Source organism: Aquila chrysaetos, chromosome 12 (genome assembly GCF_900496995.4).
Source record: "Aquila chrysaetos chrysaetos chromosome 12, bAquChr1.4, whole genome shotgun sequence".
NCBI lineage: Eukaryota > Metazoa > Chordata > Aves > Accipitriformes > Accipitridae > Aquila > Aquila chrysaetos.
In genome coordinates this window covers 7,659,356-7,686,372 of record NC_044015.1, presented here as the reverse complement: position 1 = coordinate 7,686,372, position 27,017 = coordinate 7,659,356, and the positions used below count along the sequence as shown (strand labels likewise).

At 37.9% G+C, this 27,017-nt stretch overlaps 1 protein-coding gene across 6 annotated transcripts in view; it reads left to right on the top strand.

Moving 5' to 3' along the window:
• The window catches only part of SUCO (SUN domain containing ossification factor), a 42,973-nt gene extending 16,856 nt beyond the window's left edge, over window positions 1-26,117 (top strand). The window contains exons 1-22 of one of the 6 annotated variants that reach the window (XM_041127877.1): window positions 1,021-2,149; window positions 2,277-2,332; window positions 2,478-2,618; window positions 2,797-2,947; window positions 4,996-5,116; window positions 5,347-5,471; window positions 5,968-6,035; window positions 6,698-6,805; window positions 7,879-7,984; window positions 9,908-9,928; window positions 10,159-10,214; window positions 11,229-11,320; window positions 12,063-12,128; window positions 14,935-15,009; window positions 15,513-15,609; window positions 16,686-17,852; window positions 18,746-18,833; window positions 20,180-20,284; window positions 22,098-22,252; window positions 22,616-22,707; window positions 23,947-24,002; window positions 24,163-26,117. In XM_041127877.1, the coding sequence (XP_040983811.1) occupies window positions 2,093-2,149; window positions 2,277-2,332; window positions 2,478-2,618; window positions 2,797-2,947; window positions 4,996-5,116; window positions 5,347-5,471; window positions 5,968-6,035; window positions 6,698-6,805; window positions 7,879-7,984; window positions 9,908-9,928; window positions 10,159-10,214; window positions 11,229-11,320; window positions 12,063-12,128; window positions 14,935-15,009; window positions 15,513-15,609; window positions 16,686-17,852; window positions 18,746-18,833; window positions 20,180-20,284; window positions 22,098-22,252; window positions 22,616-22,707; window positions 23,947-24,002; window positions 24,163-24,609 (3,450 nt within the window). In that variant the 5' untranslated portion in view covers window positions 1,021-2,092 and the 3' untranslated portion in view covers window positions 24,610-26,117. Of the gene's footprint in view, window positions 1-1,020; window positions 2,150-2,276; window positions 2,333-2,477; window positions 2,619-2,796; window positions 2,948-4,995; window positions 5,117-5,346; window positions 5,472-5,967; window positions 6,036-6,697; window positions 6,806-7,878; window positions 7,985-9,907; window positions 9,929-10,158; window positions 10,215-11,228; window positions 11,321-12,062; window positions 12,129-14,934; window positions 15,010-15,512; window positions 15,610-16,685; window positions 17,853-18,745; window positions 18,834-20,179; window positions 20,285-22,097; window positions 22,253-22,615; window positions 22,708-23,946; window positions 24,003-24,162 lie in introns of those variants that run through there. The other 5 variants (XM_030032890.2, XM_030032887.2, XM_030032886.2 and 2 more) reach the window with 5 other exon arrangements.
• The last annotated feature ends 900 nt before the right edge of the window (window positions 26,118-27,017 follow it).

The following is a 27,017-nucleotide window of genomic DNA, read 5'->3' as shown; positions in this document are numbered from 1 at the left end:
TGTTTAATAGTCCAGTTTTTCTGGTTTACCAAACTTAGTTTCATTACCATAGAAGAGGTCTGGAAATCTTGTTTGCTGACTGATCTTGCCTAGTCTCCTAGGGCTGATGCTTAAGCACCTTTTGGTACTTCATAAGTGTCTTCAGTTGCAAGTCTTCGAAAATCAAGCTTCCCAAATTTGCAGTTTTTGTAAAGCAAAACTGGAATGTTATTTCAGCATGTTTCTTTTTATAGCTTTTGTTGACTACTGTACTGATTCGTTTGTGTAATGTGTTGTAAGTCCTACTCTTGTCAGGTCTTAGAAGGAGATTCAGGGTGTTCTTTGCTTTTGAACATTGAGCTTGCTATCTTGTAATTGTTGAAAACAGTCTTGCTGTCAATAGTTGGGGAGTACTAGAATGATGAACTCTGAAGACTTGAACTGTGAAACAAATGAAAATGGAAACTTGTATTGGAGGACCCGATATGTTAGTTAATGCTTGGCAGTAGTGTTCTGACCCTAGTAGCATTTACAGGAAGAAAGGGTAGAATGAGTGTAGGAGAGATGCAAATTTATACATTATTTCAAACTTCAGTTTAATTTTAGATAGTAATAGGTGGTCTCTTTGTACAGATTAACTCTAATATCCAAAACAGCTGTAGTCCAACTCCATAGTTAAACAAGATCTTTAAAAAGACTCAGTTGCATTTGTTATCTTTAGGCAGCATTTTTCCTGTTTTAGATGCGGATTCCCATCAGTGCAACAAAGTCCAGCTTCTTGAGGTGTTACTGGTCTGATATTCCAGCAGGACCTCTTAGTTAAAATATTCTGGAAGTAATTTTATTCCAAACTATTTTTACTTTGTAATGAATCTTTTTTAGGACAGCACTGATTGTAGCTTTTCTATCCAGATCTAATCTGGGGAAGACTTCTTGAAAAATAATCTGAGCTCTTCTGCTGCAAGTAAAGACAGATACCATGCAAACTGAGCTTGGTAATGCACTTTCAAAATTAAGGCAAAGCTACTAACAAATGAAAGTACCCGAAGGAGAGGGAGCACTACAGCTTTTAGGCTTGTGCTACTCACCTTCTGCCAAAAGTAGTTACTTGAGGCCAGTTAGGTACACCCTGATATCAGGGTATTTTTAAGTTCATACTTGTCCCATATTTTATTCAGTTGATAATTATTCATACTGTCATCTATCCACTGAGATCAAGAATATGTGGAGCTTTTTAATTTGAAGTGTAGTGGTCAACCTTACTTAAGTCATCGAAGTGTTACATGCAGAGCTAAACTGTATGCATCTCAGATGTGTGTGTTTTGGGGAGTTCAGAAAAACTACTCCGTTTGTAGCTAATAAATTCTTGTATTCCTAGCATTTGTTAGATTTTGCTACGTAGCAAAAATTCTTGAATACCTATGAGTTTTTTTGTTTATACTGTGGGAATTTTATCATATGAAAGGTACTAAAATTGGCTCCCTGGGTTTGTTGCAGCTGCTTCTGTTGATAATTGTAGCAGTCAGAGAACCAAAAAGATTCCCTTTTAAGTTGCTGACATGCTGTTTGTGTTTTGGCAGCTCTGTATCATGATATTGGATTAACCTAGTTTGCTGCTGACCTTGAAGAAAGCTTATGTTGAAATTTAGGAGGCAGAATAAAGCTTTCACTTAGATCTGGTTTGTAACCTTTAGATCAGTATAAAAGTCAACCCTGTACTGGGGAAGAGAGGACAATCACTGAAGTTATCAACTGAAAGTTATTATCTGTCCATCTTCTCTTCCCCACCTGTTCCATCATTCCTAAAGAGCACATAGGGTTTCTTTTCAGTTTCTGCTTTAGGATTTGTCTGATGTGCTGTGTTCAGCCTTCCTGGGAGAGAGGAAGTAAAGCAGTGGGCAGATTAGCTAGTTTAGGCTGTTGATGCAGCTTGGATAATGGTCTACTAGGTTACCTCATTTTATTACACTAGCAAAAAAAAAAAAAAAATCTAGTGGAAAGGAAGTCTGGCTGGCTCTACTATATATCGTTATGCTACCCCTTTTCTCCTGGTTTTAGCCAAGGTCTGTTCTGACTGCTGCCCACTGACTTGAGAACATTGGAGCTTTTAGTGATGGACTCAGTCTCGTGTTTGATTCTGTTGTTGAAAAGGAAAATTGCTGGCAGTCAGGTAACTCTGAAGCTGTTCTTAATTTGTTGTGATGATGGGAAAAATTATCCTTTGCAGTGTTTGGTAAGATGTTAGATGAGAGTTCTGGGAGATGAGAAGCTAACTCTGTGTTCCTTTGCTGAGACAGTCTGGAAAAGAAAATTCCATTCTTGCATGGGTACAGCTAAGAATGCAGTTCCACAGGTATAGCATACTTCATTCCTCTTTTTTTTAATTATTTCTGTGAGACTGTTGCTTTTAAAAAACTTTGAAATATCTTATGTGGTTGATTAGCAGGGTTACTTGTGTTATCAGAAGGGCAAAAAGCATGTTATTTCTTTCCCTTCAGTGCAATAGAGAATTCCCGTGCTGATATTCCTGTAGTCAGCTCTAGTGAAGCTGAGCAGTCAGAACCTGACTGTGATATTGGTGCAACACTTGAGGCTGACCCTCAGAGCGAGGCTTCCTCTTTCGTCAGTCCACCAGAAAGGTGAGTATTGAAGTAGGTTATGAGTCTGAATAATTTAAAGTTAATTGTTCTTTTCTGTCCTGCCCTTGCAACAAACATTTGCATGTGCTTGCTTATCTACATATGTGTGTCTAATACTGCATATGGCTGAAAATGTGACCATTTTTTAAGTCCTAATACTCTTAAATTAAACTTTCAGCCTTGCAGGTCAACATATAGAGAACATATCATCTTCACATGGCAAGGGAAAGAAGACAAAATCTGAGTTTGAGTCGAAAGTTTCAGCAGCTGAAAAGGGGGCAGATGAGCAAAAATCTGCTCTGAATGCCTCAGAGAACTTAAAAAGGGAGGTAAGCAGTACTGATAGCCACTCAGTACACACAGGAGCCTAATGCCCTCTGTTAGGTTATCACCATTGTTAAAGATGAGCGATACCCATCACTTTTCTGATTGGCAGTGTATAAATGCACAGCCCTCACATTTTGAGCACTGTGTGTGGTTCTGATATTGCCACGTCAACAAGGGTATAATAAACTGGGAGAAAAGGGCAGCAGTGTTGATCGATTGGCACAGAACAGCTTTTCTGAGCTAAGTCTCTTCAAATACAAGACTTGGGGAAATCAAATAAAACTATCTGGAGCAGAATCCAGAAGAAACATTCTTCATGTAACAGATAATTAAGCTGGGACTTCCTGCAGGATGCTGTGGATGCTGAATTTTTTTACATAGGTTTTTTAAAAAAAAAAAAAAAAAAAGGCGGGGGGGAGTGCATTGCATGGTTCAGGTAAGCTTGTAGAAGAGAAGTCCGAGGGTTGACTCTTGACTGAGTCAGGAAGTTCCTGAGTAGTAAGCAGATGGCTAAAGGCAAAGATGATGGTTGAAAGAAATACAAAATGTTTGGTGTGCTTTTATTCTTTCCTAGGTATCTTATTTGGCTACTGTTAAAGTGGGATACTTAGCTAGACAGGTCTTTTATACTTAACTGTATGACTGCTTTTGTGTTCTTACTGGGAGACACTTCCTAAAGCTTACGGTTTTTAAATAGGTAAAGAATGATCAAGGCCATGTCAATACCATTTTTTGCTTTTTTAGCATCACATTTAAACTGTCACTAGAAACTTGGATAACTCCCTTGTAAAACCAAGAAGTTTTCCGCAGGATTATTGAACAGAGTACAGTGTGCCTTAAAATTGTTACATGCAGTCATGAAGTCTTCTAAAGAACTTACTACAAACAAATTGGTGTAAACCATTATTTTAAAAAAAACCCAAAAGCCAAGATTTTCTTTATTTAACCTAATGCTTTAAAGGCTGCGATTTCAATAATTATGGCATTGGTCTGATGTCATAGTTAAGCAAGAGCATGATTTGGCATTTACTTAGGTTTTTGACTTAATGCTTTCATCATAGTCCAAGGAGGATCTTATATCCTGAACTTTCTTGGGAGAGGAAGATATGGAGTTTTTTTAGGTCCTCTCATTTCTAAATATATGTGGGGATATCCTTTGGGTACGCCACATCTAAAGTTCTGTTGCAATGTAGTCATGTGAAGAATTCTTGTCACTTTTGTCCAAATATATGGGTTTGGCTCTTTTTTGAGGGCTTTCAGCTATAGAACTGTATGTGAAATAATTCTTGCTTTAAGTGCAGAGAAGATGTCAACCTACAAAGCAGTCATTCTGGAAACTACCTGTAAAATGTTGTCTACAAATAACCTCTACACTTGAAATGTCTAGCAAAAAGCTTTATGTACATCTGGTAGTGTGCTGGAAATGTGTTTGTACAAAAGAGAAGTTAAGACTTGAAATGGTATAGCATATGGTTACCTTAAAAGGGTTGCTTCTTTGTCAGGGAAGTCCAAACCACTTATTTCTTTGATCATTAAACATTAAATAAAACATTTTCAAATAATATTTCATTCTGCTGTTTTTTTGAGGTGTTCAGAAATTCCAGGGGACCTCTGGAATTCTGTCGTGACCAACATTCATATTTGAAGATTTCTGCTACAGGGAACCTTTTTCTCCTTAGGAGGAGGAAAATAAAAAATCTTGAGGAAAAAGCAGATGTTTTATGAGATGGAATGCTTACGTTTTACTTAAATTGTTTTATGAGATGGAATGCTTACGTTTTACTTAAATTGTATTAGTTTAACCACAAAAATTACCAGCATCTCAAAGAACATATAATTCTGGGAGGAAATCATCACAAGTTTTTTCTGGCTGTGAGCTTACCTTGACACTAAGTTTTTAACATGGGTTCAAATGATGTATCTTCTGTTGACTTGATGAGAGCATGGGTTTTTTTGTTGTTGGGTTGTTTTTTTTTTTAAACCATTGAAGTTCATTTTTTCATTGTTGGTACTAAAAAATATTCACAAGTGGTGGCTCATTCTTTTGCAGAAAGACTATAAGAAAACAGGAGAAATTGACCCTACATCGGTGATAACTCCAAAGGACCCTGGAGACATTCCAACATTTGATGAATGGAAGAAGAAAGTTATGGAAGTGGAGAAAGAAAAGAGTAAGTTCAGGATTCATTGGTTTGTTCTAAATACGCACCACTTTCATATTGTATCAGGTTTCAATAGTGAAACTCTCAATTTGGAATGCAGCCTGGAACTTCATTTTTCTACTAGAACTACATAATTAATAGCATTTATTATATAAAAGCATTGAACGGAAGTTCCCTGAAAGTGAAAATACTGTTTGCTTGTGTAGTTTGTTATAGTAGCAATATTTTCTTGTTCTTAGGTCAGTCAATGCACCCTTCTGCTGTCGGTGGGCAGCATTCCACAAAAAAAGTCCAGAAAAATAGAAATAACTATGCCTCTGTGGAGTGTGGTGCCAAAATTTTGGCAGCGAATCCAGAAGCGAAGGTAAGCATTTACCAATTATTAGTGTGCATGGTTTCAGTTTACTCTTATGCAAGAAGTAGTACAAAGTACACTTCCTTAAAACTGAACACTGATTTCTGAAGTAATCTTTTATTTCTATGTTTCGGTTTATTGTGATTTTTGATTTATAAAAATGGGACATAAACTGTGATCTGTACCTTTTTTAAGAGGGATTGCTATAGAGAAGTTCATGTCTTTTTAAGTGAATTTGGAAGGGGAAGCAGAACCTGCTCAGTACAGAAATTGAACAACTGAACAAAGTTGTATGAAACAGCTCACCATAATAAATAATCTGTGATTGCCCCAAAGTAGTACTGCATAATATCTCCTGTATATTATCTTGCTTAGAATGTTGTGAAACTTGGTATTAGTCTACATAACTAATACCAAACTTATTTTTGGAGAGAGGGGAAAACCCCTTGGTGCAGTGTTAGTATTTACCATACAATTTAAAATACTAATTCTCTTCTTTATACAGAGCACTTCAGCTATTTTGATGGAAAACATGGACCTTTATATGCTAAATCCTTGCAGTACTAAAATCTGGTAGGTTACTGAGGTTTGCTTGTATGACGGGAGTGGTTATAGTTTTCCATTGTGATGGGACTGTATGTATCCTGTGGGACTGACTTGACCTTGGTGTGTCTCTGCCTGAAATGTGCATGTAAGGAACTTTCATGGATTTAGCACTAGATGCTTTGTTATGTCCCCTATAGAATTCTGTCTCTGGTATTGAGAAGTAAGATTAAGGGGATAACTTCATTCACTTTAGTATTTGTAAGTTTTGCATAATTATTATCATACAGAAAAGAAAGCACTGAGTGTTCAAGTAAAGATTTGGTTTCTTTCCCCAGCTGTCAAATAATTGTAGGACACATGATCAGAATTTACTGTGTACTTACTGGTATTTCAGGTGTGGTTTAAATGATCTTTGCTATCCTTAGTTTTTAGTTCTGTGACTTGTTGCCTTTGAGTACAGGACAGATGAAGCTTTTGTAGCTGCAGGTGCTATCTAGAATCGCTAAGCTAGGTATGCAGGTAAATATCACTAGGGATTTTGAAGGGAGCAACAAGTGATGCCTCCTTATTGTACAGCATTTTTGTAGTGTTCTTTTATACCCAGTGAAGGATGCAGTAACAAGGTGAAGGACTGAGGACTGTAATTGTAGATGGAAAAGTGCTTTTAATATTTCCTTTTTGTCTTGAAGGTTTGTTATTGAGCTCTGTGAACCAGTCCAAGTAAAGCAGCTTGACATTGCAAATCATGAATTATTCTCTTCCACTCCTAAAGACTTTCTGGTGTCTATTAGTGACAGGTATGTTATCAAAACCCACCCTTCTGAATGAAAAACTGAAATAATTATTAAATGGATGGCTTCATAAAACATGGTCTGTGTATGTCTGTTATTACATGTAATGCATTGTGAAATTACATGGATTTTCTTTGTGTGTCTGTTATCAGTTACTAGCATATTTTTCCGTGGAAAGGGCAACTGTGAGGTCCTAGAGTACATGGCTTGAGTTCTTTCCGTGCTTCCTGTATTTTTTTTTCTTTGCCACCTTAAAAATGAAAGGAAAAAATTTGTTGAAAAGCAGCAATGAAGCAGCAGAAATTATACAGTAGCTAAGTAATGGATGGCAGATTATAAAATGAACGTTCTTTGCAGAATGCCACTGGGGTTGTGGGCTGTCTCCTCCCTTGTCTTTCAGACCATTTTCACGTCTTAAGCTTTCTTCAATGCTGAACTCGATCCAAAAAAATCCAAATTATTTAAAAAGAAAAAAAAAACCAAACAAATGGTAGTACACCATTGAGGAATTGAAAGGGATAAGGATACTACTGGTTGGCTGAATGGCTGGTTAAGGGGTGGCTTTATCATGTTTTAGGTAATGTTGTACCCCCACTGCTTTCCGGGATTGAGCAGATTATTCTGGTATGTTAAAGAGGAGATATTCACACAGTGCATCAAAACCCCTTGTTTTCTTCAGTGCTTAAAGCATGTAGATTCTGATTCTCAACACTTAGTCTGTTGCTTAGTTCTAACTCTGCTTTGCTCACAGTTTTTTGCTGCTTGCTTACAATAATATTTACAACCTATCACTTATTTGTCATGTTCTTCAGTGTTCATCTGAGGTGACTCTTTTCAGTTCCAGAAACTTTACTGTAGGCTGGCTGAATTTCAGTAATAACATCAAGTAGAGGGTTTCATCCTTCAAGGACTTGCACGCTGTTTTAAATATGTGAAGAGGTACTGCTGAGGTTTTGTGTTGGGACTAACGTTATATTGCAGCTCTCTTCTGGGAAAAGGTGTTTTGGGAAACTTCAGGAAATGTCTGTAAACAGTGGGTTCTTGCATTTCATTAGCTGTCTCCATTGTTTCTTTTCTAGGTATCCAACAAACAAATGGATTAAATTAGGTACTTTCCACGCCAGAGATGAGAGAAATGTCCAAAGCTTTCCTCTGGATGAACAGATGTATGCAAAATATGTTAAGGTAACTTAACACTGCAAAAGCATCCATGCTTCTCAGGGAAGGAAGGGTTTGCTGGGCTTACGCTGTATAATAGAACATCCAGAGAAATGTGTTATCAAAGCATGCTTTACCTTTAATTGCACTAGTTTCGTTAGTGGCCCTAGTGTGATTGGCCATGTACTAAACCCTTGTCACATGATCACAAGTATATTACCTTCTCATAATGGTAACTGAGATGATCTTGGGAAGCACCTATTACCTTGTGTCCAAGTACATACTTAGTTGGTATCTGAATTAGGAAAAATCCAGACAATGTTCTATTCTATTTGACTTAACCAGCTGTCGCTTAAATGTAAGATTAGAAGTATCGACCTATTTTGTCTCTTGGCTGTACCTGCTTTATATATATACACACACATACACACACTCTCTCCCTGAAGCACAGATTAGAATATGTGTACTTCTTCATACTTCTGTGCTGTATTTAAGTGTTTTAAGTGAATGTGCAAGAGTAAGCATTTGAATTCTGGTTCTCATCAATAGACTCAGAAGTGCAGTTTTGCAGTTATTCAATCATAACTGTGACTCATGCAAATTATTAGGCTTACTGCTACTGGAGCACTTTCCATGATCTCTCCACCTTCAAAATAACTTGCAGCAAGCTATCTTTACTCAGGAGACTCAAAAGAGAATAAAACTCCATAAATAATGTGGTACTTGGAGTGGGATACAAGCTTTTGTGAAAATATTGGGATGTAGTGGAGGTTTAAATTCAAATAAAATACAGACCTTTTAGGTCCTCTCCAGTGGTGTTATCTTCCAATTATGGTGCTGACAAAAAAAAATAATTTTGGTCTGTGGTACTGAATAATGATTTGTGCTTTCATGAAGAAGTAACTATGAATGATAGTTACCTCACTTCTCTACCTAGAAATTCTGCATGAGTCACAGGATAAAGATTTTATTTATTTTTAATTCTGCTTTCTGGCTGAATTAATGCCTTAAGGTAGCTGGAGTCTTGCTTGTCACTGAAGTTCCAGAATAACACTAGATGCCTCAACACTTAATCCCTTGTCGGATACAGTGTTTTGCCTTGAATAATGTAGCATGGTAAAATTTTCAAAGGATTGTTCTTGTAATGTTTTTACTTCATAGCACAAAAAGTAAGCAAGTTCTAAGCGTGCCTAGTCTACAGAAGAAGAGTCCAAAAATTTTTTCAAAAAGTTTGATTTTTTTGAAGTGGCTTAATGAACTTGTATCAAAAATAATGGAAATTTTTTTGTAAGAGTGCTTTTATGGGAATAGTTATCTTGATCTCACTCGCAGATCATTACAGCCCCTTCATAGGTAGTGTCTACATAGTGGTATAATAAATGCATTCTACACTTGCAAATTAATTTAGATTAAATAAATACCAGTGTGTAGTCAAGTTCTCACTAGAAATACACAGATGACTCAAGCTTCCAAATGTATCATCAGATGCTCTACAAGTTTTCTTCCAGTAGTGTTTCTGTAAATTGAAGCATGCTATATGGAACTTGAGTAGCAGTAGTACATAGAATGCATGCTATGAAGGGTTTTTTTCCTTTTGAGTTGCTTTCTGTAATCTGTGCTTTTTAAGGGGAAAAAAATACACTTAGTAAATTTAACACACTTCAGTATTCTGTCTGCAATCATGCTGCCTAAAAAAATTGAATAACTTAAGATCATTAATAAAACACTTGTTGCATGTTAAACTTCTATCTGCAAGGTATGAGGGCTAAATGAAATCTTGCTACGTAAGGCAGATGAAGTAGTATTGCAACTTTATCTTTCATAACTTGTCATCTTAGGCATTTATAGTACTGAATTAAAACCAACAAAACTGTAGTTGCCTGTGGCATGTGTTCGGCCTTTGTACTGACATCTTTTTTTTTTTTTCTCTTTTCCTTTCTCTCGCTTCAGATGTTCATCAAGTACATAAAGGTTAGCAACCTCTTCTTTTGGAATGATGAATGCATGGGGCTTGGGGTGTTCTCTACTGTGACTCAGCACTTTAATGCATGGCAAGAACAAATCTTTCAATCTTTTCTGTTATGGGCAATCTACAAATCCCTTGAGTAAACAAAACTTGCAGTTTCAGTATTGGATGTATATGTTAAATGAACTCTTGACTCTGTGGGTCTTTGGAGTTTTAAGTACCTTTTATTCTTCAGGTGGAGTTGATATCGCACTTTGGATCAGAACATTTTTGTCCTTTAAGTCTTATAAGGTAATATCTTAAGTGTTTTGCTCTGTCTTTCTACCTCCTTGCAGTGAGGATTAGTGTGTTTTAATAATAGTTGGGCAACAAATTCTAGTTTTCAGTTTAAGTTATTTGCAAATACTGTGAATTGAAGTAGTTGCCAAACTTACCTGCTGCGTAGTGTGCTTCACATCTGATTAAAGAAGCTTTGAATCTTTTGATTTGATTCTCCAGTATGAAAGGAATAGTTTATATTTGCAGAGGGGGTGTTAGGAAACAGGAGCATGAGCAGCCTTACACGAGGACATGAGCATTTCAAGGCTGACCAAGCAAAACAAGGAACAAGTGGTGAACTATAAAGAGCAGGTGTGGTGAGTGCTTTTGGGATGCTGCTGTGTTGCATGGCACCCCAGGTACATACAGTTAGTAGTGCTTGGAATATCTAAATCAGAACAACTGTGTGTAGTTCAGAGAATAATCAGCCTCTGCACTGCTCCTAAAAAACAATTTCAATTCTCCTGTCAAAGTTGCGTCAGGATTTGAACCTGGTAACTCTAGTGTAATAAGCCAAACCATATTTTCCATTGACAAGACTGATTTTAATTGAATTGATTTGATTTTTATTTTGGCAGAGCAGGTCAAACAATATTGTATGCAAGTATCATAAGATACTCCTAAAGTTAGTCAAATTGAAGATGAAGAGGAGGCGTAAGAGCTCGTGGAGAGCTTAAGACAAGGAAGGCTAGATATGAGTTCAAGTTTAAAAGGAGGAAAAGTCTCTTTGGAATTACTAGAACTAAAAACAGGATCTTGTTTTGGTACAGCACTTGAAAGCGTGCAGTGGACTTTGTGGATAGAAGTTTGAGAAAATAAGCATACCTGCTGCTTAATCTTGGTTAACTGAAGGCAACTATTGCTTAATCTAATTTATTTGGTACATATTATATAAGGTTAATATTGCTTATCTAATTATCAATTATCAAAGTAACTACATGACTAATAGACTAATATTGGGGTTTTATTTCAAAACTTTGTTCATAGGGTATTTGGTACTAGTATGGTTGAAGAGTATGAAGAAATAGCTGATTCTCAGTATCAGTCTGAACGACAGGAGCTCTTTGATGAAGATTATGGTAAGCAAATAATTTCTGCATTTTTAGCCATTCAGACATGGCTTGTGCTAGTCTGGTGGCTCGTCGTTTCCTGCATCTGATAAGTGATTTGACTGCTAAACTTACTTTTAGTCTTGTGGACAGTACTTCAGCATTTCTGGGTTTATCCAACAACCTTTTTAAGTTTTAAACAATGCCTTGTAACTATTTGGAGGGTTACTTTAAAATGCTAGTAATGAGCTCTGTTTCACTTGGCAGGCTAGGCAGTAATATCTTCATGTGCTGACAGTAGTAAAGGATAACTAAAATAATCGAAACAGCTCACATGAAACAGCTTTATTCTTAGTGTCCGTAGTCCATTTCCTAGGATTGTTTGTATGATCAATGCTGCAAGCAACTGGGAAGGTGCTTATTTTGGCTTGCAGACTTTGTGTTTAAATAAAAAATATGAAAATGCCTACCTCCAGTCCTCATGAGGAGGAGGGGGGAAAAACCCTATACAAAGCTCAATGAGCTGTTTGCTGAATCTATGTCATGAATCCTGGGGAAACTGAAGCTTGAACCCTGAATCTCTTTGGTTTTCTCATTGCTTGGAGCTTGGTATTTCAGTATGTAATTTCTGACCTTTAACTTTATTTCTGTAATTTTATTTTCACACTGTCAAGCTGACATACTTGAATGATATGTTAAATCTTGAGGTTTACTTTCTTTGCCCATAACACGTTTAATTTTGATAGTCATAAGTGTTCTTCTTTATACATAGATTATCTATTGGATTACAATACAGGGGAAGAAAAATCTTCAAAAAATCTCCTTGGTTCTGCTACAAGTGAGTATGATTTATTAGGAAGATTATTGCTGTGCTGAAACAAAATGAGCTAATTGAAAGTGGAATGTCATTTTGTCATGCAACAGCTGCAACCTTCATATTTTTCTGCTGAAACAATTTATTGTGATTCCTATTTAATTGCATAGGAATAAATAGTAATAGTTTGAAGTTGGGGTATCATTCTTAAAGTGTTCTAAAAATAGAACTTTCCAGTTCTAAGGATCTATATTATTTGGAAACTTTGCTTTCTGTGCTTCAGGATCCTGAGCACTTAAATAATATGAATATTACATAGGGCTATAAATAACCAGTACTAAAGTGCTGTAGAGCCTTAATTATTCAGAACTTGGAAATCTGTACTTAATTAAGGTGCCTTATTTATAAGAGGCAATATAAAGATTTACTTTGTAGAGCTTGAAAGGAAGGCATGAAGAACACTCTTTCTGAGAAGGCTCTATGTAAATATTGTAGCCTCTATATTCTTCATAAGAGCTGTATATTTTTTTGAGAGCGCTAATGGTTCTTGACTGTCTCTTGTCACTTTTCCATTGGGAAACTTCCAGGTGTGGGGTTTGTTTGGCTAAGAATACTTGAATATTGACTTTTAATGGTATTCTTAACTGCTGAATTATTTAGGATGGTATCAGCTGCCACACAATTTGTTCTAAAGAGCTTTTACACTGTACCACTTTTCCTTCTGTCCCAGTTAGTGAAGATTTGTTACTGTAGTGTAGATTTGCACTCAAATGAATGCTGTTTGGTCTTAGGCTTTCTTTTCATCCCATAGTGGATCAGAGCTGCAGAGTTCTTTGCTACTATTGCCTAGAATGTAGTTGTCACTTAGGAGCAAAAAGGTCATGGCTAGGAATATTGCACAGCTTAGTTCAGTTTTCAAAGGGGAAATAGTGGAAAGGCAGTTTATTTCTAAATGTTAGCTTCTCACAGATGAGAGAAAGCAGTACTTCTTCCCTGACACTGCTTATCTCTTATTTCTGACTGAAAATTTCTATCTTCAAGCTGTCTTGATGAGGTGTATTCACGTGTTCTGTGTGTGAGTGCAGTATTGCAAGTTTTTTTTTGTTCACTGTCTGAAAAATGCAGTCAGTTTTCTGTTGTTTTTTTAGAGTACTAAAGCTATGATGAAAAAATTTGAAACACCTATTATTGATAGTGCTTTAGAAAGACAGCTGAGCACTGAAACATTGCAGTGATTTAGTTGTGGCTGGTGGATCTTGTTATTGAGACCTTTAATCTCTGGCAGGGTAGTCAGTGTTCCTTTTTTGAAGGAATACTGAGTTTGTGGGTGTTGGTTTTTGGTGGTGTTTTTTTTATATGTGCATGCTTGGACAAATGTGATGTACTTCCATTTTGCATCGTTTGTCTTAGACTGATACACAGTGAGGAAGAGGGTCTTCTGAGTAGGAGGTAGTGGGCCTCTCAGACATTTGGTCTCTTGTGCTAGTCTAACCTGTAAGGGTAGCTCACTGTTCTTCCTCCTGCCATTCTCCTACTGGCAGGCTTCTATACCAACTCTTAATTCTTCCTCTTTTTCTGCTTCTCCATCAATAATAAGCAGCCATTCATACTTCAAGTTTAACATCTTTTGTTTATCAGGACTTCTCAAAGAATACAGCCCCAGAAGTAATGTAATTCAGGAATGTGGTTTCTGATGTGTTTTGGAGGCAAGGCAAAACCAAGGTCCTGAACAGAGCTTCCTGGAATCTAAGAAATTTGTCATTACTACTAAGATGCCTCTCTAACTTTATGAACTTATCTGTGACCTACAGTACAGGTGTATGTTGGTGGGTGTGGAAGAAATGGGCAAAATTGGGCCAACTTTTAAAGGGTTTACAATAAGGTGTTCTTTCCCTGTTCCTAATCTGCTAAATAAGCCTGGCAATGATGTTTGTTTTCAATATCAACACCAAAGAGTTAGCTGTATCTAATATATGTGCTGATGTAGAGCAGACCCTCTTTGCATTTACTTCTGTGAATTTTTTGGGAAAAAAACCTGTTCTTAAAACTGATACTTAACAGATCCTTAAAAAACCCCATATATCTAAGCCAGATCTGTGGATATTTGTTAGGGTTTTCTTCCAGTTGCCTTGACTGATCTAGATTGCATTCAAGTAACAGATTGTAAAGTGTAGATTTTCTTCACCAAATCTTAAAATATTTAGAATTGTTATGTTGCAGCAGTATCAGAGCTAAAAGCAAGTTTTGGGATTAAGGAGGGAGGTATGCAAAATGACAGAGTCCAGCTTAATTTGAATGAATCTGTAGTTTTCTGTGTTGTCGTGCTGTGGACATCCTGTGTTCAAAGGCAGAGTTCTGTCTTGCTCATTTAGCAGACATTTTTTGACTCACTTTTTTAGTGCTGTTATGACAAATGATCCAACCTGTCTTTGTTAGAGCTCCTCTGTTTGAGTGTTCAAACTCTAACATTCTGGCTTGGGACCTCCCTCACATGCTCAGATTGTCAGAAAAAATTCCATGCTTAAATATTCTTCTGTTTGTCTTACTGTTCCTTGGTTTCAGTGGACTAATGATCAGTGAGTACTTCTCACTGGTGTTAGAAGGTCTAGCTGGTAAAGGTTAGATACGGGTTTTCAAACAGAGGTTCCTAGCTTATAAACGTATCTTTTAAAAGCAACAGATGCATCCCATGTAATAGAACAACCGGATTTCTTTGTCCTTATGCTGCTATTTGTTTCAAGCAAGTGTTACGAAACAGCAGATTGCTCAGTGGTGCTAATATCTGGGCCCTCTGAGTATCTCCTCTTTGAGTAGTTGTTTTCTCTTTCAGATGCTATCCTAAGTATGGTGAATATTGCTGCTAATATGCTCGGAGCCAAAACTGAAGAGTCGTCTGAAGCTGAAGGTATTTTTTTTTTTTTAAGATTAAAAGCATTCTGGAAAGTTTTAATTTCTCTTTGTTATTTTGTTTTATTTTTGTGAGGAGTTGGATGATCTATGTTTAAATAACTTTTTTTTTCACCTTTTATGGCATATCTGATTAGTGCCATAGAATTCTTATCCTACTGACTGAAAAGTAGAACAAAGACACTGAATTGCTGAGAAGGGAACTGATACAAAGTTAACATATGTTTGTTCAGCTATATTCGGAGATCTTTACTCTCTGTATTACCCAGCTTTGGTTGTAAAGTCTTAACTTTCTGCTTCTTCCAGGAAATATTTTGAGACTGTCCATAACATCGTATACATAAACTGTCGGTAGCACTTTTATTCAAATAACTTTGAATGACATCTGCAATTAATTTGGTAGTGCAGCTAATAATCTGGAAAAAAACCCACCACCCCAAAATTCATTGAAAACAAACAGTTCTCAAATTCTTATGTTCACGTTTTTTCTCCTTCCTGCAGCAGGGAACAAAAGTGTGTCTGAAAATGTCACTGCCACCCCTGCAACTTCAACAGCTGCACCAAGACTGCCTGAACCAACTCCTGTTCCTTCACCAGAGTAAGTGATTGGTGTTGTGGTTTTTTTTTTTTTTCCAGTGTGTCCCTAGCAGGGACTAACATGCACTAGTCTCAAATCTTTGGTAGTAGAATGCTCAGATATAGCACACTGCCTTAAACAAGTAAAAAGGCAAGTATTTGGTGAAGTCTGTAGTATGGTAATGCACTAACCAGGGAAATTTATTGCTTTAGTTACTGTTTATAGCTATTTCCATTATGATATGGGTTCTTTTAACATGTGACTAAATGTCAAAATACATCACTAACTTTCTCAATTGTTTGTATTACTTTGTTCAAAAGAAGTAGGAGGAGTGTTTTGCTTTTCTTGGCTGTTGCAGATTTCTTGGGTAGAAACTGACTTAATATTCTTCCAGGTTTTGCAGGTTTTCTCCTGCAAGGGAGACTAATTAGGAATGTAAGTTGTATTGCTGAAACTTCAGTTAAATTTTGTTGACAAAAATTCTGTTTTAGAAGCTGTATTTTTTTGCTAGGCTTTCCTTGATGAAAATATGTATGCAAAGATATGGAATTAGGTTGGGAGGAGGAGTTGTGTATATAGATATTCCATGGGTTTTTTTCAGTTGATTACAATTGTTTAGAATTGATTTGGCCACTTAAAGCTGAGGCTGTAGCTCTTAAATGTTAAGACATGACCTGTACTATATTTAGTGGTTTTATGGTTTCTTAGCACTCTGAGAGACTGAGGAAGGTCAGTGGGAAGGTTGTGATTCTTGCATTTGCCTTTGAATATTGCAGCAGAAGACTAAGATGCTTGCTATGTAAGAATTTAGTGATATTTGAACTGGTGACTTTTTTCAGGGTTAAGGGAAGGGGCAATATCTGATTGAGAAGGCTTGCTGTTTCAGAAGCAATGGTTGAATTAACTTGTTTGCAAATCAGGATTGAAAAACACCAGAGAAAATACTAACTTACAGAATTTCTGACTGTATCCAAACTGGCCTTTGGTCACTGAAATAAGCTTCGCTAATTTTCTAAAAGATCCTGCTTTTGCAGTCTTCCAGAGCAGGCATGTAAAACTGTTGAAGTAACATCCTGTCTTTAACTCTTTTATTGTAGACTTGTTACTACAGATATTCCACAGATAGATAAAGAGCAATTAATTGTGGATTTGACAAAAGAAAGTCCTATTGTTCAGCTAGTACAAGAGTATGAAGAAGATACAAGTCAGTCAACGGTAACCTTGCTGCCCAGTGATGATCAGGAAGAAGAAGCATTGGCATGGTTTGAACTTGAGACAGAGAAGTACTGTTATGACATGGCAACAGTATGTTGTATTTCCACCTTTTCAGAATATCTGTTCAAATGGTGTTCAGTTGCAGTAGCCATGCATCGGCAGCGTAGTAAAACTGCAGGTAAACAGGGGCAAGGTTACTCTGCTGATGTTCAGCAGCCACAGGCAGTTCTGACTGAATCTATACATACGTCAATAGATGAGCCTCTGCCTGAGCAATTAGACAGCAAAGTTGAGAGACCATCTGGATCTGCTGTTGCAGTTGACTTCAGCAGCGTGGTCCATGAGGAGATCAGTAACAAGACCACAGATTCAATTGAACTGGAGCCAAGCCATCCTCAAACTGTGTCTCAATCCCTCCTCTTAGAAGTTACTTCTGAAGTTAAGCCATTGCCAACAACAGATATGGTGTTGGAGCCTGCAAAAGAAGATGCAGACCTGGTAGCACAAAGGGTGACTCCCCAGGTGGATATACCTGAGATCAGTGCAGAAACAGAAAAGGCTGAGAGCTCTGTTGCAGAGGAAAACTATGTAGCTTCCGAGACCAGTGCGGCCACTGAGGTAAAGGAGATGAGCACAAGAGAGACTATTGCTACTCCAGTGATTTTAAAGCCTGCAGAGACTGTTCTGCAGCCTGAATATACAGTGGGCATGTTAGGCAGTGATGCTGGGGAAGGAAAGGAAAGCACCCCAGAAGTGCAGAAACCTGTTTTGCCTCCTGTTGAGTCTTCTGTATCTGCTGAAACAAAGGAGGATGATCAGGCGTCTGAAGAAGCTTTAATGGCAATTCCAGTCTCTGGGGGACCACAGAGAACAGCTACAGACTTCTATGCTGAATTGCAGAATTCAACAGATCTAGGCTATGCTAATGGAAATCTTGTTCATGGATCTAATCAAAAGGAGTCCGTCTTCATGCGCCTTAATAATCGCATAAAAGCCCTAGAAGTAAACATGTCTCTCAGCAGCCGTTATTTAGAAGAACTTAGTCAGAGGTAAGTCTGAGGAAGACTGATAAGAGTCTACCCTATGTAAACAAGATTTTAGCCAACTATACAAAGGAACATACACATACAGAAAGTGGTACAGTGGAAGACGAGTATAATGTAAATCACAACATAAAGCTTTATGGAAAACTCAGAAAAGTACCTAATCCTAGGCAGCTACTGGAGACCTAGATGTCTGCAGGTGGCAGGGGTTCCCTTTCCGTATTTCAGATACAATCACATTTAGTTTGTTTTGAGGAATACTGCTGTGGGATTTTTAAAAGGTTAAAGTGTTGCCAGGATGTAAGCACTAATCCTGTCCATAATCCTTTCAACAAAAGGGCACATCTTCCTGTTGCTGTTAAACTGAATGACACAGACCTACAATGCTTTCTTTACTGAATTGATTGTTTCCACTGAAATTACCATGTTATCTGTAATAACTCTTGTTGGAGAGGGAACCAAGAACTTTTGTGAGGGATATATGTATATTAGTGTTTATCTGTCATGCTCCTTAGCCACAGGAGAATCAGGAAACATACCCATTTCAGAATTGGTTCCAAGGAAGTGGCTCTTTGTTATGTTTACTGTTGTGTTGTCTGTCTTGGCAGTCAGTCTTTGCAGAGAATTCTCCATAGTGAATTCCAGTAAATTGGTGCTAAGCTCTAAGGTATTGAAATAGATTTGACTAACCTTGGAAAAAAAACACAAAAAAAACCTGTAAAGAGACACATCTCTGTTTTATGTGTGAAACTTAAAAGGAAATACCACTTCATGTTTAAATAGAATTTTTTGGGGCAAAGAGAAGTTTTCTTCTGGCATAGTTGTGTTTTCTGAAGACAAGTTTAGTGCTGAGGAGTTACATGAACTAGCATTTCAGACCTTTATGCTCTTTGTTTTAGGTACCGAAAGCAAATGGAAGAAATGCAGAAGGCTTTCAATAAAACAATAATAAAACTTCAGAACACCTCAAGAATAGCAGAAGAGCAGGTACAATTTGTTGGAGTACTTAAGTGTTTTCCTAATTAGGAAAGTTTACTTTTAAAGAGTTGCAAGGGGGTGTGGAAATTCTTTCAATTGAAGATTTTTTAGCTGCGTATCTGCCTTTTAAAAGCATCCGTTCCATGCTTCCAATTTTTTTCTTTATCATATTTTTAGAGATGTTCAGTCATTTTAAAATAAAGCCATTTCCAGCTCTGTTTCCTGATTTTTGTGTTTGAAGAAAAAAATCAGTTGTCAACTGTAATGGCTAAAACTCTTAAATGTCTTTGTCAATGAAAAAGTTACCCAGGTCGTTTCCAACTCTTGTTTCTTGGTTGTAGCTGTGCTGAAAACTTTTTTTTTTTTTGAACTTGGTTTGTTTTTCATCTCTGATTTAAGTATAGATAGGCAATTGCCCTGATGCTGCTGAAGAGAACTAGTCTTTAGAAAGGGAGAGGGGTTCAGTAATGGCTTATGCCGAATTTGCATTTAAAAGTGTAGTGCATGTAACAAAAGCTTTAGTTCATTACTTAAAATGTGATTTAAGGAAGTGGGAGCTGAAGGAGGTTTCCCTGCTCTGCCATCCTAGCTTTCCTGAGCAGCTGTGAAATACAGTGCTGCCAGCAGTGCTGAATAATCACTATGCATGTGGCATAGCAGACTTAATCTCAAACTGTCTGAAAATTTCTGAAGTGCAGTCCCAGGCCTGTAGTTTGCTCATGTCATCAACAGTGAAGAAAATTGCAACTTCCCTGAGATCATATGCATGCTCTTTTCTGCTTCTTTTTTTTAATAGCATCAAACGCTGGTCAGTCTGAGGTGCTCCTCATGGTTAACCTCCCTAATATTCTGCTCACCTCTTGTAATTTCTCATAGGATTAAGAATCCTGTTAGGGCTCTTTCTGGGAAGGAGATAAGTGCAAAGGACTTGTTCCTGGCTCGCTTGGGCTCCTGTCATTAAGTGGCTGGCTACCTGATCCCAGAACAGAAGCTGTGCGTCAGCCCTTAGACTTGAGCTCTGCCTGGTCATCTGCATGTGTATTTTGTAACATGGCAGTACTTAACTTCCTGATAGTCATTGTGTGGAGCTGGCTACTTAATCTGCCTTTAATGAAGATAGCAGAAGTCACTGTAATGAAATGCCTTTGGCATAATGTTACAAAATGTTATTTGATAAGTAAAAAGTTTGATGTTTCAAATGTTACGAAAGTTGTGTTGAAAACAATGCTGAATAGGTTGTGTGGCTACAAAATGCCTGGCTGTGTCAGATAGAATGCTAATTTGGTACATGTGAGAGTATATCATAGTGGGAACCTGACAACTAAATGGCATGGCCATGACTCTCTTTAATACAGGATCAGCGACAAACAGAAGCAATCCAGCTGTTACAAGCACAGCTCACCAACATGACGCAGCTAGTTTCTAATCTGTCAGCAACTGTGGCGGAGTTGAAATGTGAGGTAATTATAATTCAGCAATACGGCATGAGAACTCAAAGGAAACAGCTGCGTAAACATATCTCAATTTGAAGAGGCCTGGAGTCTTTAAATGAAGCTTTTCATTTGAGAAGTTGTCTGTAGTGTTGCTTTCAGCCTACTTTAGCAGCTGGCCAAGGGAGGGGAGAAGGAAAGTTTGAGTAGCTTGAGCTGTTTTGTACAGAGCAAGATTGGTAGTGATTTCTACTACAATTTGACTAGCCCCGTGATTGTAGTCTGAACTAATGATAAAACTTAGAATAGCTTAATATCTCAGCCTTCCTGTAGTGCATTGGAATTGATACTGTTCTGTGAAATGATTCTTAATGAAATTAGAAGACTAACCACTGACTTTGATATGGCAGTAATGGGATTTGTCGCACATATAGAATGTTTGACCTGTCAGAGGGAATGGTAAAGTTCATGCTTCAAGAACTACTCTGGCACTTGCTGTGTTATATAACCAGCTGTATTGCATGGCTTTGTTACACAACTTCAGTAAAATGGGATGGTTTGCAGTGTCCAGCACTTATATTGTCCACTGAAATATTAACAGACTGTTGCCATAGGAGGTTTAGTGTGCAAGAGCATACTGGCCACTGTTAGAAGTGGGCTGTAAGAACACACGAGTATGTGGAGGGCTGTGCTCTTAGCCACTGAATGGCAGGCTCACGTGACTAAGACAGCCTTCTCCTCTCCCCTCTGGTTATTGTGATCTTTCCTGGCAACAGTATTAGGAACATGTTCTGTGAAATGCTTACGTTATCCAGCGTGGGGTTTCAAGCAGTACCATAAACATGATCCTTTTTTTGTGCATGTTGCTGAAGACATCTCTTGAGCTGTTTTCTAACACTTAGACTCCTTCTTTGGTGCCTGGCTGGCTAAGCTCCTGTTCACGAGTGCTGTGGTTTTAACCAGGATTTGACAGAGGTGATCATCAGGGTATGTTAGATGAGTATCCTGGAATTTGAACACATGGCTTTCCCTGAACTCAGCTCTGGTTACCCGAGTCTATTAGTCTGAGACATTTGCCTGTTACAAAATGGGAAGTCGTGTTCCTTGTCTTTTCTAAAGTTTTTGTATGACTTCGAAGATCTCTTAGTGTGTTTAAGATATAGATTTTTATAGGAAAACTGTGCAATTCATTTTTTTTAAACGTTATTTGCAAAATACCCTTGGATTTCAACTTCCATGTAATTCCAGTAAACTTCACCTGTCAATATTCAGAAATGAACATACTCAAAAAAATGCTTCTGCTAGGTTGTGAAATGGAAGAGTATTCAGAAAGACAAAATCAAGTGAATATAATGGTATTCTGTCAAGTACTGCAATGTCAGCTGATGAAAAGCATCACTATCTCACAAAATTGAGATAGTATTACATGCATGCCAACTGTAAAACAGAGAAGTTACTTTTAGTACACTTTCTTATGGAAAGTATATTAATATATATTATTAATTAAATTAATATTAATTAATATATTTTCCTTTCAGATAGGTTTGAATGCTCTTTGCAAAGGGTGGCGGCTGCTTTAAGTTATGGTAGTACCATAGTCAGTGAAATCTTGTCCTGTGTTACCAGCTAGTGGTTTTCAGCCTTCAGTCCTTGAATGCTGTGTAACCAATAGACTGCATCAAAGCTCTGAAAAAGTACTCAAATTTGAACAAGTGTTTAGTGAAATTGAAGGAAAGAGACTTGAGATATGTCAATTATGTTCTTTTAAATAATTTAATATTTAAAACACAAGAATAATAGTATCATTAAATTATTCTTTAACAACTGTATCAAATTCTTCCAGGTTTCTGATCGGCAGACCTACCTTGTGATTTCGCTGGTTCTCTGTGTCATTCTGGGCTTGGTGCTTTGTGTGCAGCGGTGCAGAAGCACTTCTCAGTTCTGTGAAGATTACCTCTCAAAAATTCCCAAAAGTAATCACTACCCTAGCCCCAAAAGGTAATAATGTATTTATGTTTGAAACTTAATTGTTCTTGCAGTTTTTAGTGATATTTCCTAAATCTGCTGGGACTGGCACATATGCTTTAATTCTGAGTCTTCTTTCTGCAGACTCAAAATTGATAGCAAAGAGCCGTTACTGCTCTGTAGTAACGCTCTCCTAGGAGCATTTTGGGGCTACTACACTTAGCATGCCTTGGTAGCTTGTTACAAGTACAGTACTGTGTCTTTTTGCCAGGTTTTCTTGGGCACCTCAGCAAATAATTCTGTCCTTCTGCCAAAGATGTTTCTTAATGTAAAATTCATATGACAAAGTCCTGAGAAAAATGTTTTTAAAAAAGCTTTGTGGATTTTGTTTCATAGGTGTTTTTCCTCCTACGATGATATGAATTTGAAAAGAAGAACTTCTCTTCCACTGGTCAGATCACAGTCTTTTCAGCTAGCTGGTAAAGAAGGTATTATTCACATACTGTACATCTAGTCTCCAGTGTTACTGTATCAGTGCTGTACAATGTGTGTGTTACTGCAAGTGTATGAAAATGGAATTGCAGGTTAATATCAAATTACACTGGATTATAGTAGTTCACATATACATTCTGTCGGACAAGGTGGTTCATGAACAAATTACCAGATACTCACAGAACTGTGCTCAAGTATGCTAAGACATTAAATGTAGTCTTTGCTATCGTTTTACTCCACAGATGTTTTCTTGCAGTTAGTAGCAATCCATGCAGGCATTCAGGTCTACAAAGCTATGAATCTTGCAGAAAGTGGCTTTTCTAAAAATTTTTTTTTAATGCCAGACGTGGGCAGTCTGAATGCCATACTTCTCAAGTCCTGATAGCCTGTCTTTGAACCTTGGCAGATATTTAGGATCCAAATTTATCAACTGTAGTAAGAAAATTTAGACTGTTTATCTTGGCTTGGGTATGAGAAGTGATCTGGTCTTTTCAATATTGTTACACTTGGGACAACTGAATTTTGATTTCTTAGGCCATCATCAACATGCAAAACTAAAAGCATTGCAGGTTATAGTAACTACCAAGTATGCAGCTGACACTGCTTTTCTGGGTGCAGCAGACTTGCTTCACAGGTTTTTGTACTGTGAATAAAACTGCATGAAAACTTGTGAGTTGAATTAGGAACATGTTGCAATAGAGACTAGGTAAGGCATAGACTATTTTTTTGCAAAACCACACTTTTTCCAAATTCTCTCCTGCTTTGGCATGGAAGAATGATTTACAAAGCCCTGATGGAGGAATGCCAGGCTGGTCTCATGTCAGTCTGAACATATGTGTCCTTGATAGGTACACACGCTTCTAGTATCTGTCCTGTCATGGGCAGGCTGCACCTTAAACACTATTATATTGGTTTTGTTTTTGTAGAAGCTAACTTTTGCTGACTGTTGTTCCTTTTCCCTAAAAGATGTTCTCTGCACCTCTCCGATGGCCTAATCTATCAGGAGGTCAAGTGTTTTCAAGTGTATATCACTGACAGCTGCCATGGCAGCATAGGGGAATTCCTCTGTTGACTTCACTTTCAGTGTTCATGTATTGTACCTCCATTAACCTGTAATGGGAGCAAAAATGTGTGCTATAAGTGGAATATTTTGTCATGCTATTATTTATTTAGAATTGCATTGCTCTAGAGCTGGCAGTGTCAGGACTGCTAAATGTATGTTCCCTCTCTTACAGTAGATCCAGAGGACCTGTACATTGTAGAACCCCTGAAGTTTTCCCCAGAGAAGAAGGTACAGTGGCTGTGGGGAGGGCAGGCCGAGCTGAGTGTGTTTCTGCCTGCAGGTGGTGCATGGCTCAGCTGCTCTCCCCTGCGCCAGCTCCTAGGCTCGGTTTTTATGCTCTGCTTTCCTTCCAGAACCTAACTGTTTCTCTTTTTGCTTGTGGTTTCAGAAAAAGCGTTGTAAATACAAAAGTGAAAAAATAGAGACTATTAAGCCAGCAACAGAGCCTCTGCATCCAATAGCCAACGGGGAAATTAAAGGAAGGAAGCCGTTCACAAACCAGAGGGACTTCTCTAACATTGGGGAAGTTTATCACTCTTCGTATAAGGGTCCTCCATCTGAAGGAAGCTCCGAAACATCATCGCAGTCTGAGGAGTCCTATTTTTGTGGCATTTCAGCATGTACAAGTCTGTGCAATGGACAGACCCAAAAGACAAAAACTGAGAAGAGGGCTATAAAACGAAGACGGTCTAAAGTTTCAGACCAAGGGAAGCTCATAAAAACTTTAATACAGACTAAGTCAGGGTCAATGCCAAGCCTGCATGACATAATCAAAGGAAACAAAGATATAACAGTGGGAACACTTGGTGTCACGGCAGTTTCTGGACACATCTAAAACTAGCTGAACTTCTCAAACAGGAGAGTGTTTGTTCATTTGAGAACAGTCTGTGGTATTCTGTGGGAGGATAGTGGGAGACGAAGAGCTCAACTAATTGGAAAGTATTCAGAAATTTGGTTTCTGCCTTTTTAAATAGATGGGATTGTGTCAATCTTGGCTATAAGCTGCAGCTTTACAAGGCTGATAATTTCCTATGAGAACAGCTTGGGGGGAGGGAGGGCAGGGTTCGTTTTATAAAGGTTTTTTTTCACAGTTCCTGGGGCAGAGATTTTTTGAAACCCAGTTTGTTGGGTGGAATAGGGATAAAAGCCTAATCCTCTTCCTTTAGCTTTGTTCCTATTTCTTGCACCTTCCCATATTTATGTGCCTTTTGTCTATTTATAATGCCACTGGAAGAGGGGAGATACAGTTGTTTGTCATTTGATTTATTTTGTAATTTCTCTAGCTTTTTTTGAAGATGCAACACTACAGTGCTGTAAAGGGACATGTGTTGGCCTTCAGCTGGACTCAGTAATGTGGACTGGATACTGTAAAAATACTAATAGATGGACTTGCCTGACTAGATTCTGGTTTTGCAAACTCGGTTAAGGAAAATATCTCACTAGAGATGGTAATCATGTTTATTTCCACCTTCAGTTACAAATCAGAGCTGTAGTCTGATGTACTAAATGAATGAGAGTTGCTCTTTAGGATTTCCTGTGTACGATGGGACCTTAGGCTGATGAATGCATTTGTTATCTAAATTGCCTGCTGTAGTTCTCTGAAGGAAGTGAATGAGGAATGCTCACTGCTTCTGTGCTGAGAGTTCAGGAAAAAGCTCAGCTGAAGAATACGAGGGCGAGCTGGTGCAGCTGGGCTGTTCTCTGAGCCAGCTCTGGATGTGTTGAGTTTGCAAAGCCTTGAAGTCTGACCAGTCAGGCTGGTTCAAAGTGGGTATTTCCGTAACGTTTGCTTTTGTATTGGCTAACAAATGTGCAGTGTTTGTATGGTTGGTATTTTCATATCCAAGTGTTTTTTATTTTGACTGTGATTGTATATTTGGATACTATAGGATGTGTGATTGCTAAAATGTTGAGTGTGTAGCCGAGTGAGTGGAACAAAAGGTTATTCCTTTTGACAGGTGTTACAGGTTCACGTTGTAAAAAATAAGTTAACTTATTGAGCACTTTTAGTGGTACCCTTTTTAACAGATCTAATGCCTTTCCTGGGTATTGTATGTAATGTGACTTATTTAAAGCCTTTGGTTTTTTTTTGCTGCTTTCTCGTTAGTTTATGAATACTTTAAGGTGATGTACTTTTGGAGTTGATCTGCACAATTAGCCAGTCAGAGCACATGAACCAGACGTGTTGAACATGAATTCAGAAGGGTTTCAAATCTGGATGAGGAAAATACATACCACCTGAGTGCAGCATACAATGTTGTGGAACAAGAGTATGTAACTACAGAGCTGTAGTGCCATTAGAAACTGTGAATTTCCAAATAAATCTGAACACTTTGTCTTTAATTTACTGGCATTTTTCCTTTGAAAATGAAACTTGTGGCTTAAATTCTTTGAGAAGGACTACTCTTCAAATTTCAGTCTAGGAGTAGGACTGGGGTCCTTTGGGCCATAATAAGGAGTTCATAAACTTATTTGTCAGCCTAGATATGTTTGTCTGTTTAAAAAAAGAAAAGGGGTGGGATGGGGAGAGGAAGCTGAAGGTTGAGTGGTGCTTTGTCTCAAAGTTCAGGAATTATGGCCGTGTAAAACTGCTAGAAAAGTTTCCAGCAGGTGTCAGTTCACGTCTTGACCTGGGGGATCCTTAGAAGTGGTAGCTTTCTGTGAGAATGGCTGCATGAAATTACCTCTTGGTACTCAGAGCTAAGGTTTGTGAAGGATATAAAAGGCCATTAAAAGAAAATGTTAGATAGTCCTTTATAATTTCAAACCAGAGTTTTCAGCTTGAAGTTTGCCCCTTACTGGTCCCTTCCCCCTAACTTATTTCTAGCAAGCATAGCAGTGCTGCATGCAGCCAAGTGCCAAATTCACCTGCTGTCTGGCATCTACTTCTCTTGTCAAATGAGACCTCCCAAACGCTAATTTCTCACTTGAGTGTCTCAAGACTTTGCTTCATCATAGCGCTATGATTTAAAAAGCAATTGAATGTGGAGTTTGCTGGGAGGGTGGGGTGGTTTTGGGGTGTGTGGTTTTTAGGTGGTGTGGGGTTTTTTATTTACTGGCTGCCTTCTTGATGCATCATTTGTAGGAAGTGTGCTTTCCTTTACTGCCCTGGCAATCACTAAGCTGTTCTTCTCATTGCTAAGAATCAGCTGAAGCTGGATATGACTGAATTCTTAGAACAGCCCATCTTCACTATCTGGCTATAAACCAAAGACTGACCTAGTATATGCTGATAGGTGTAGA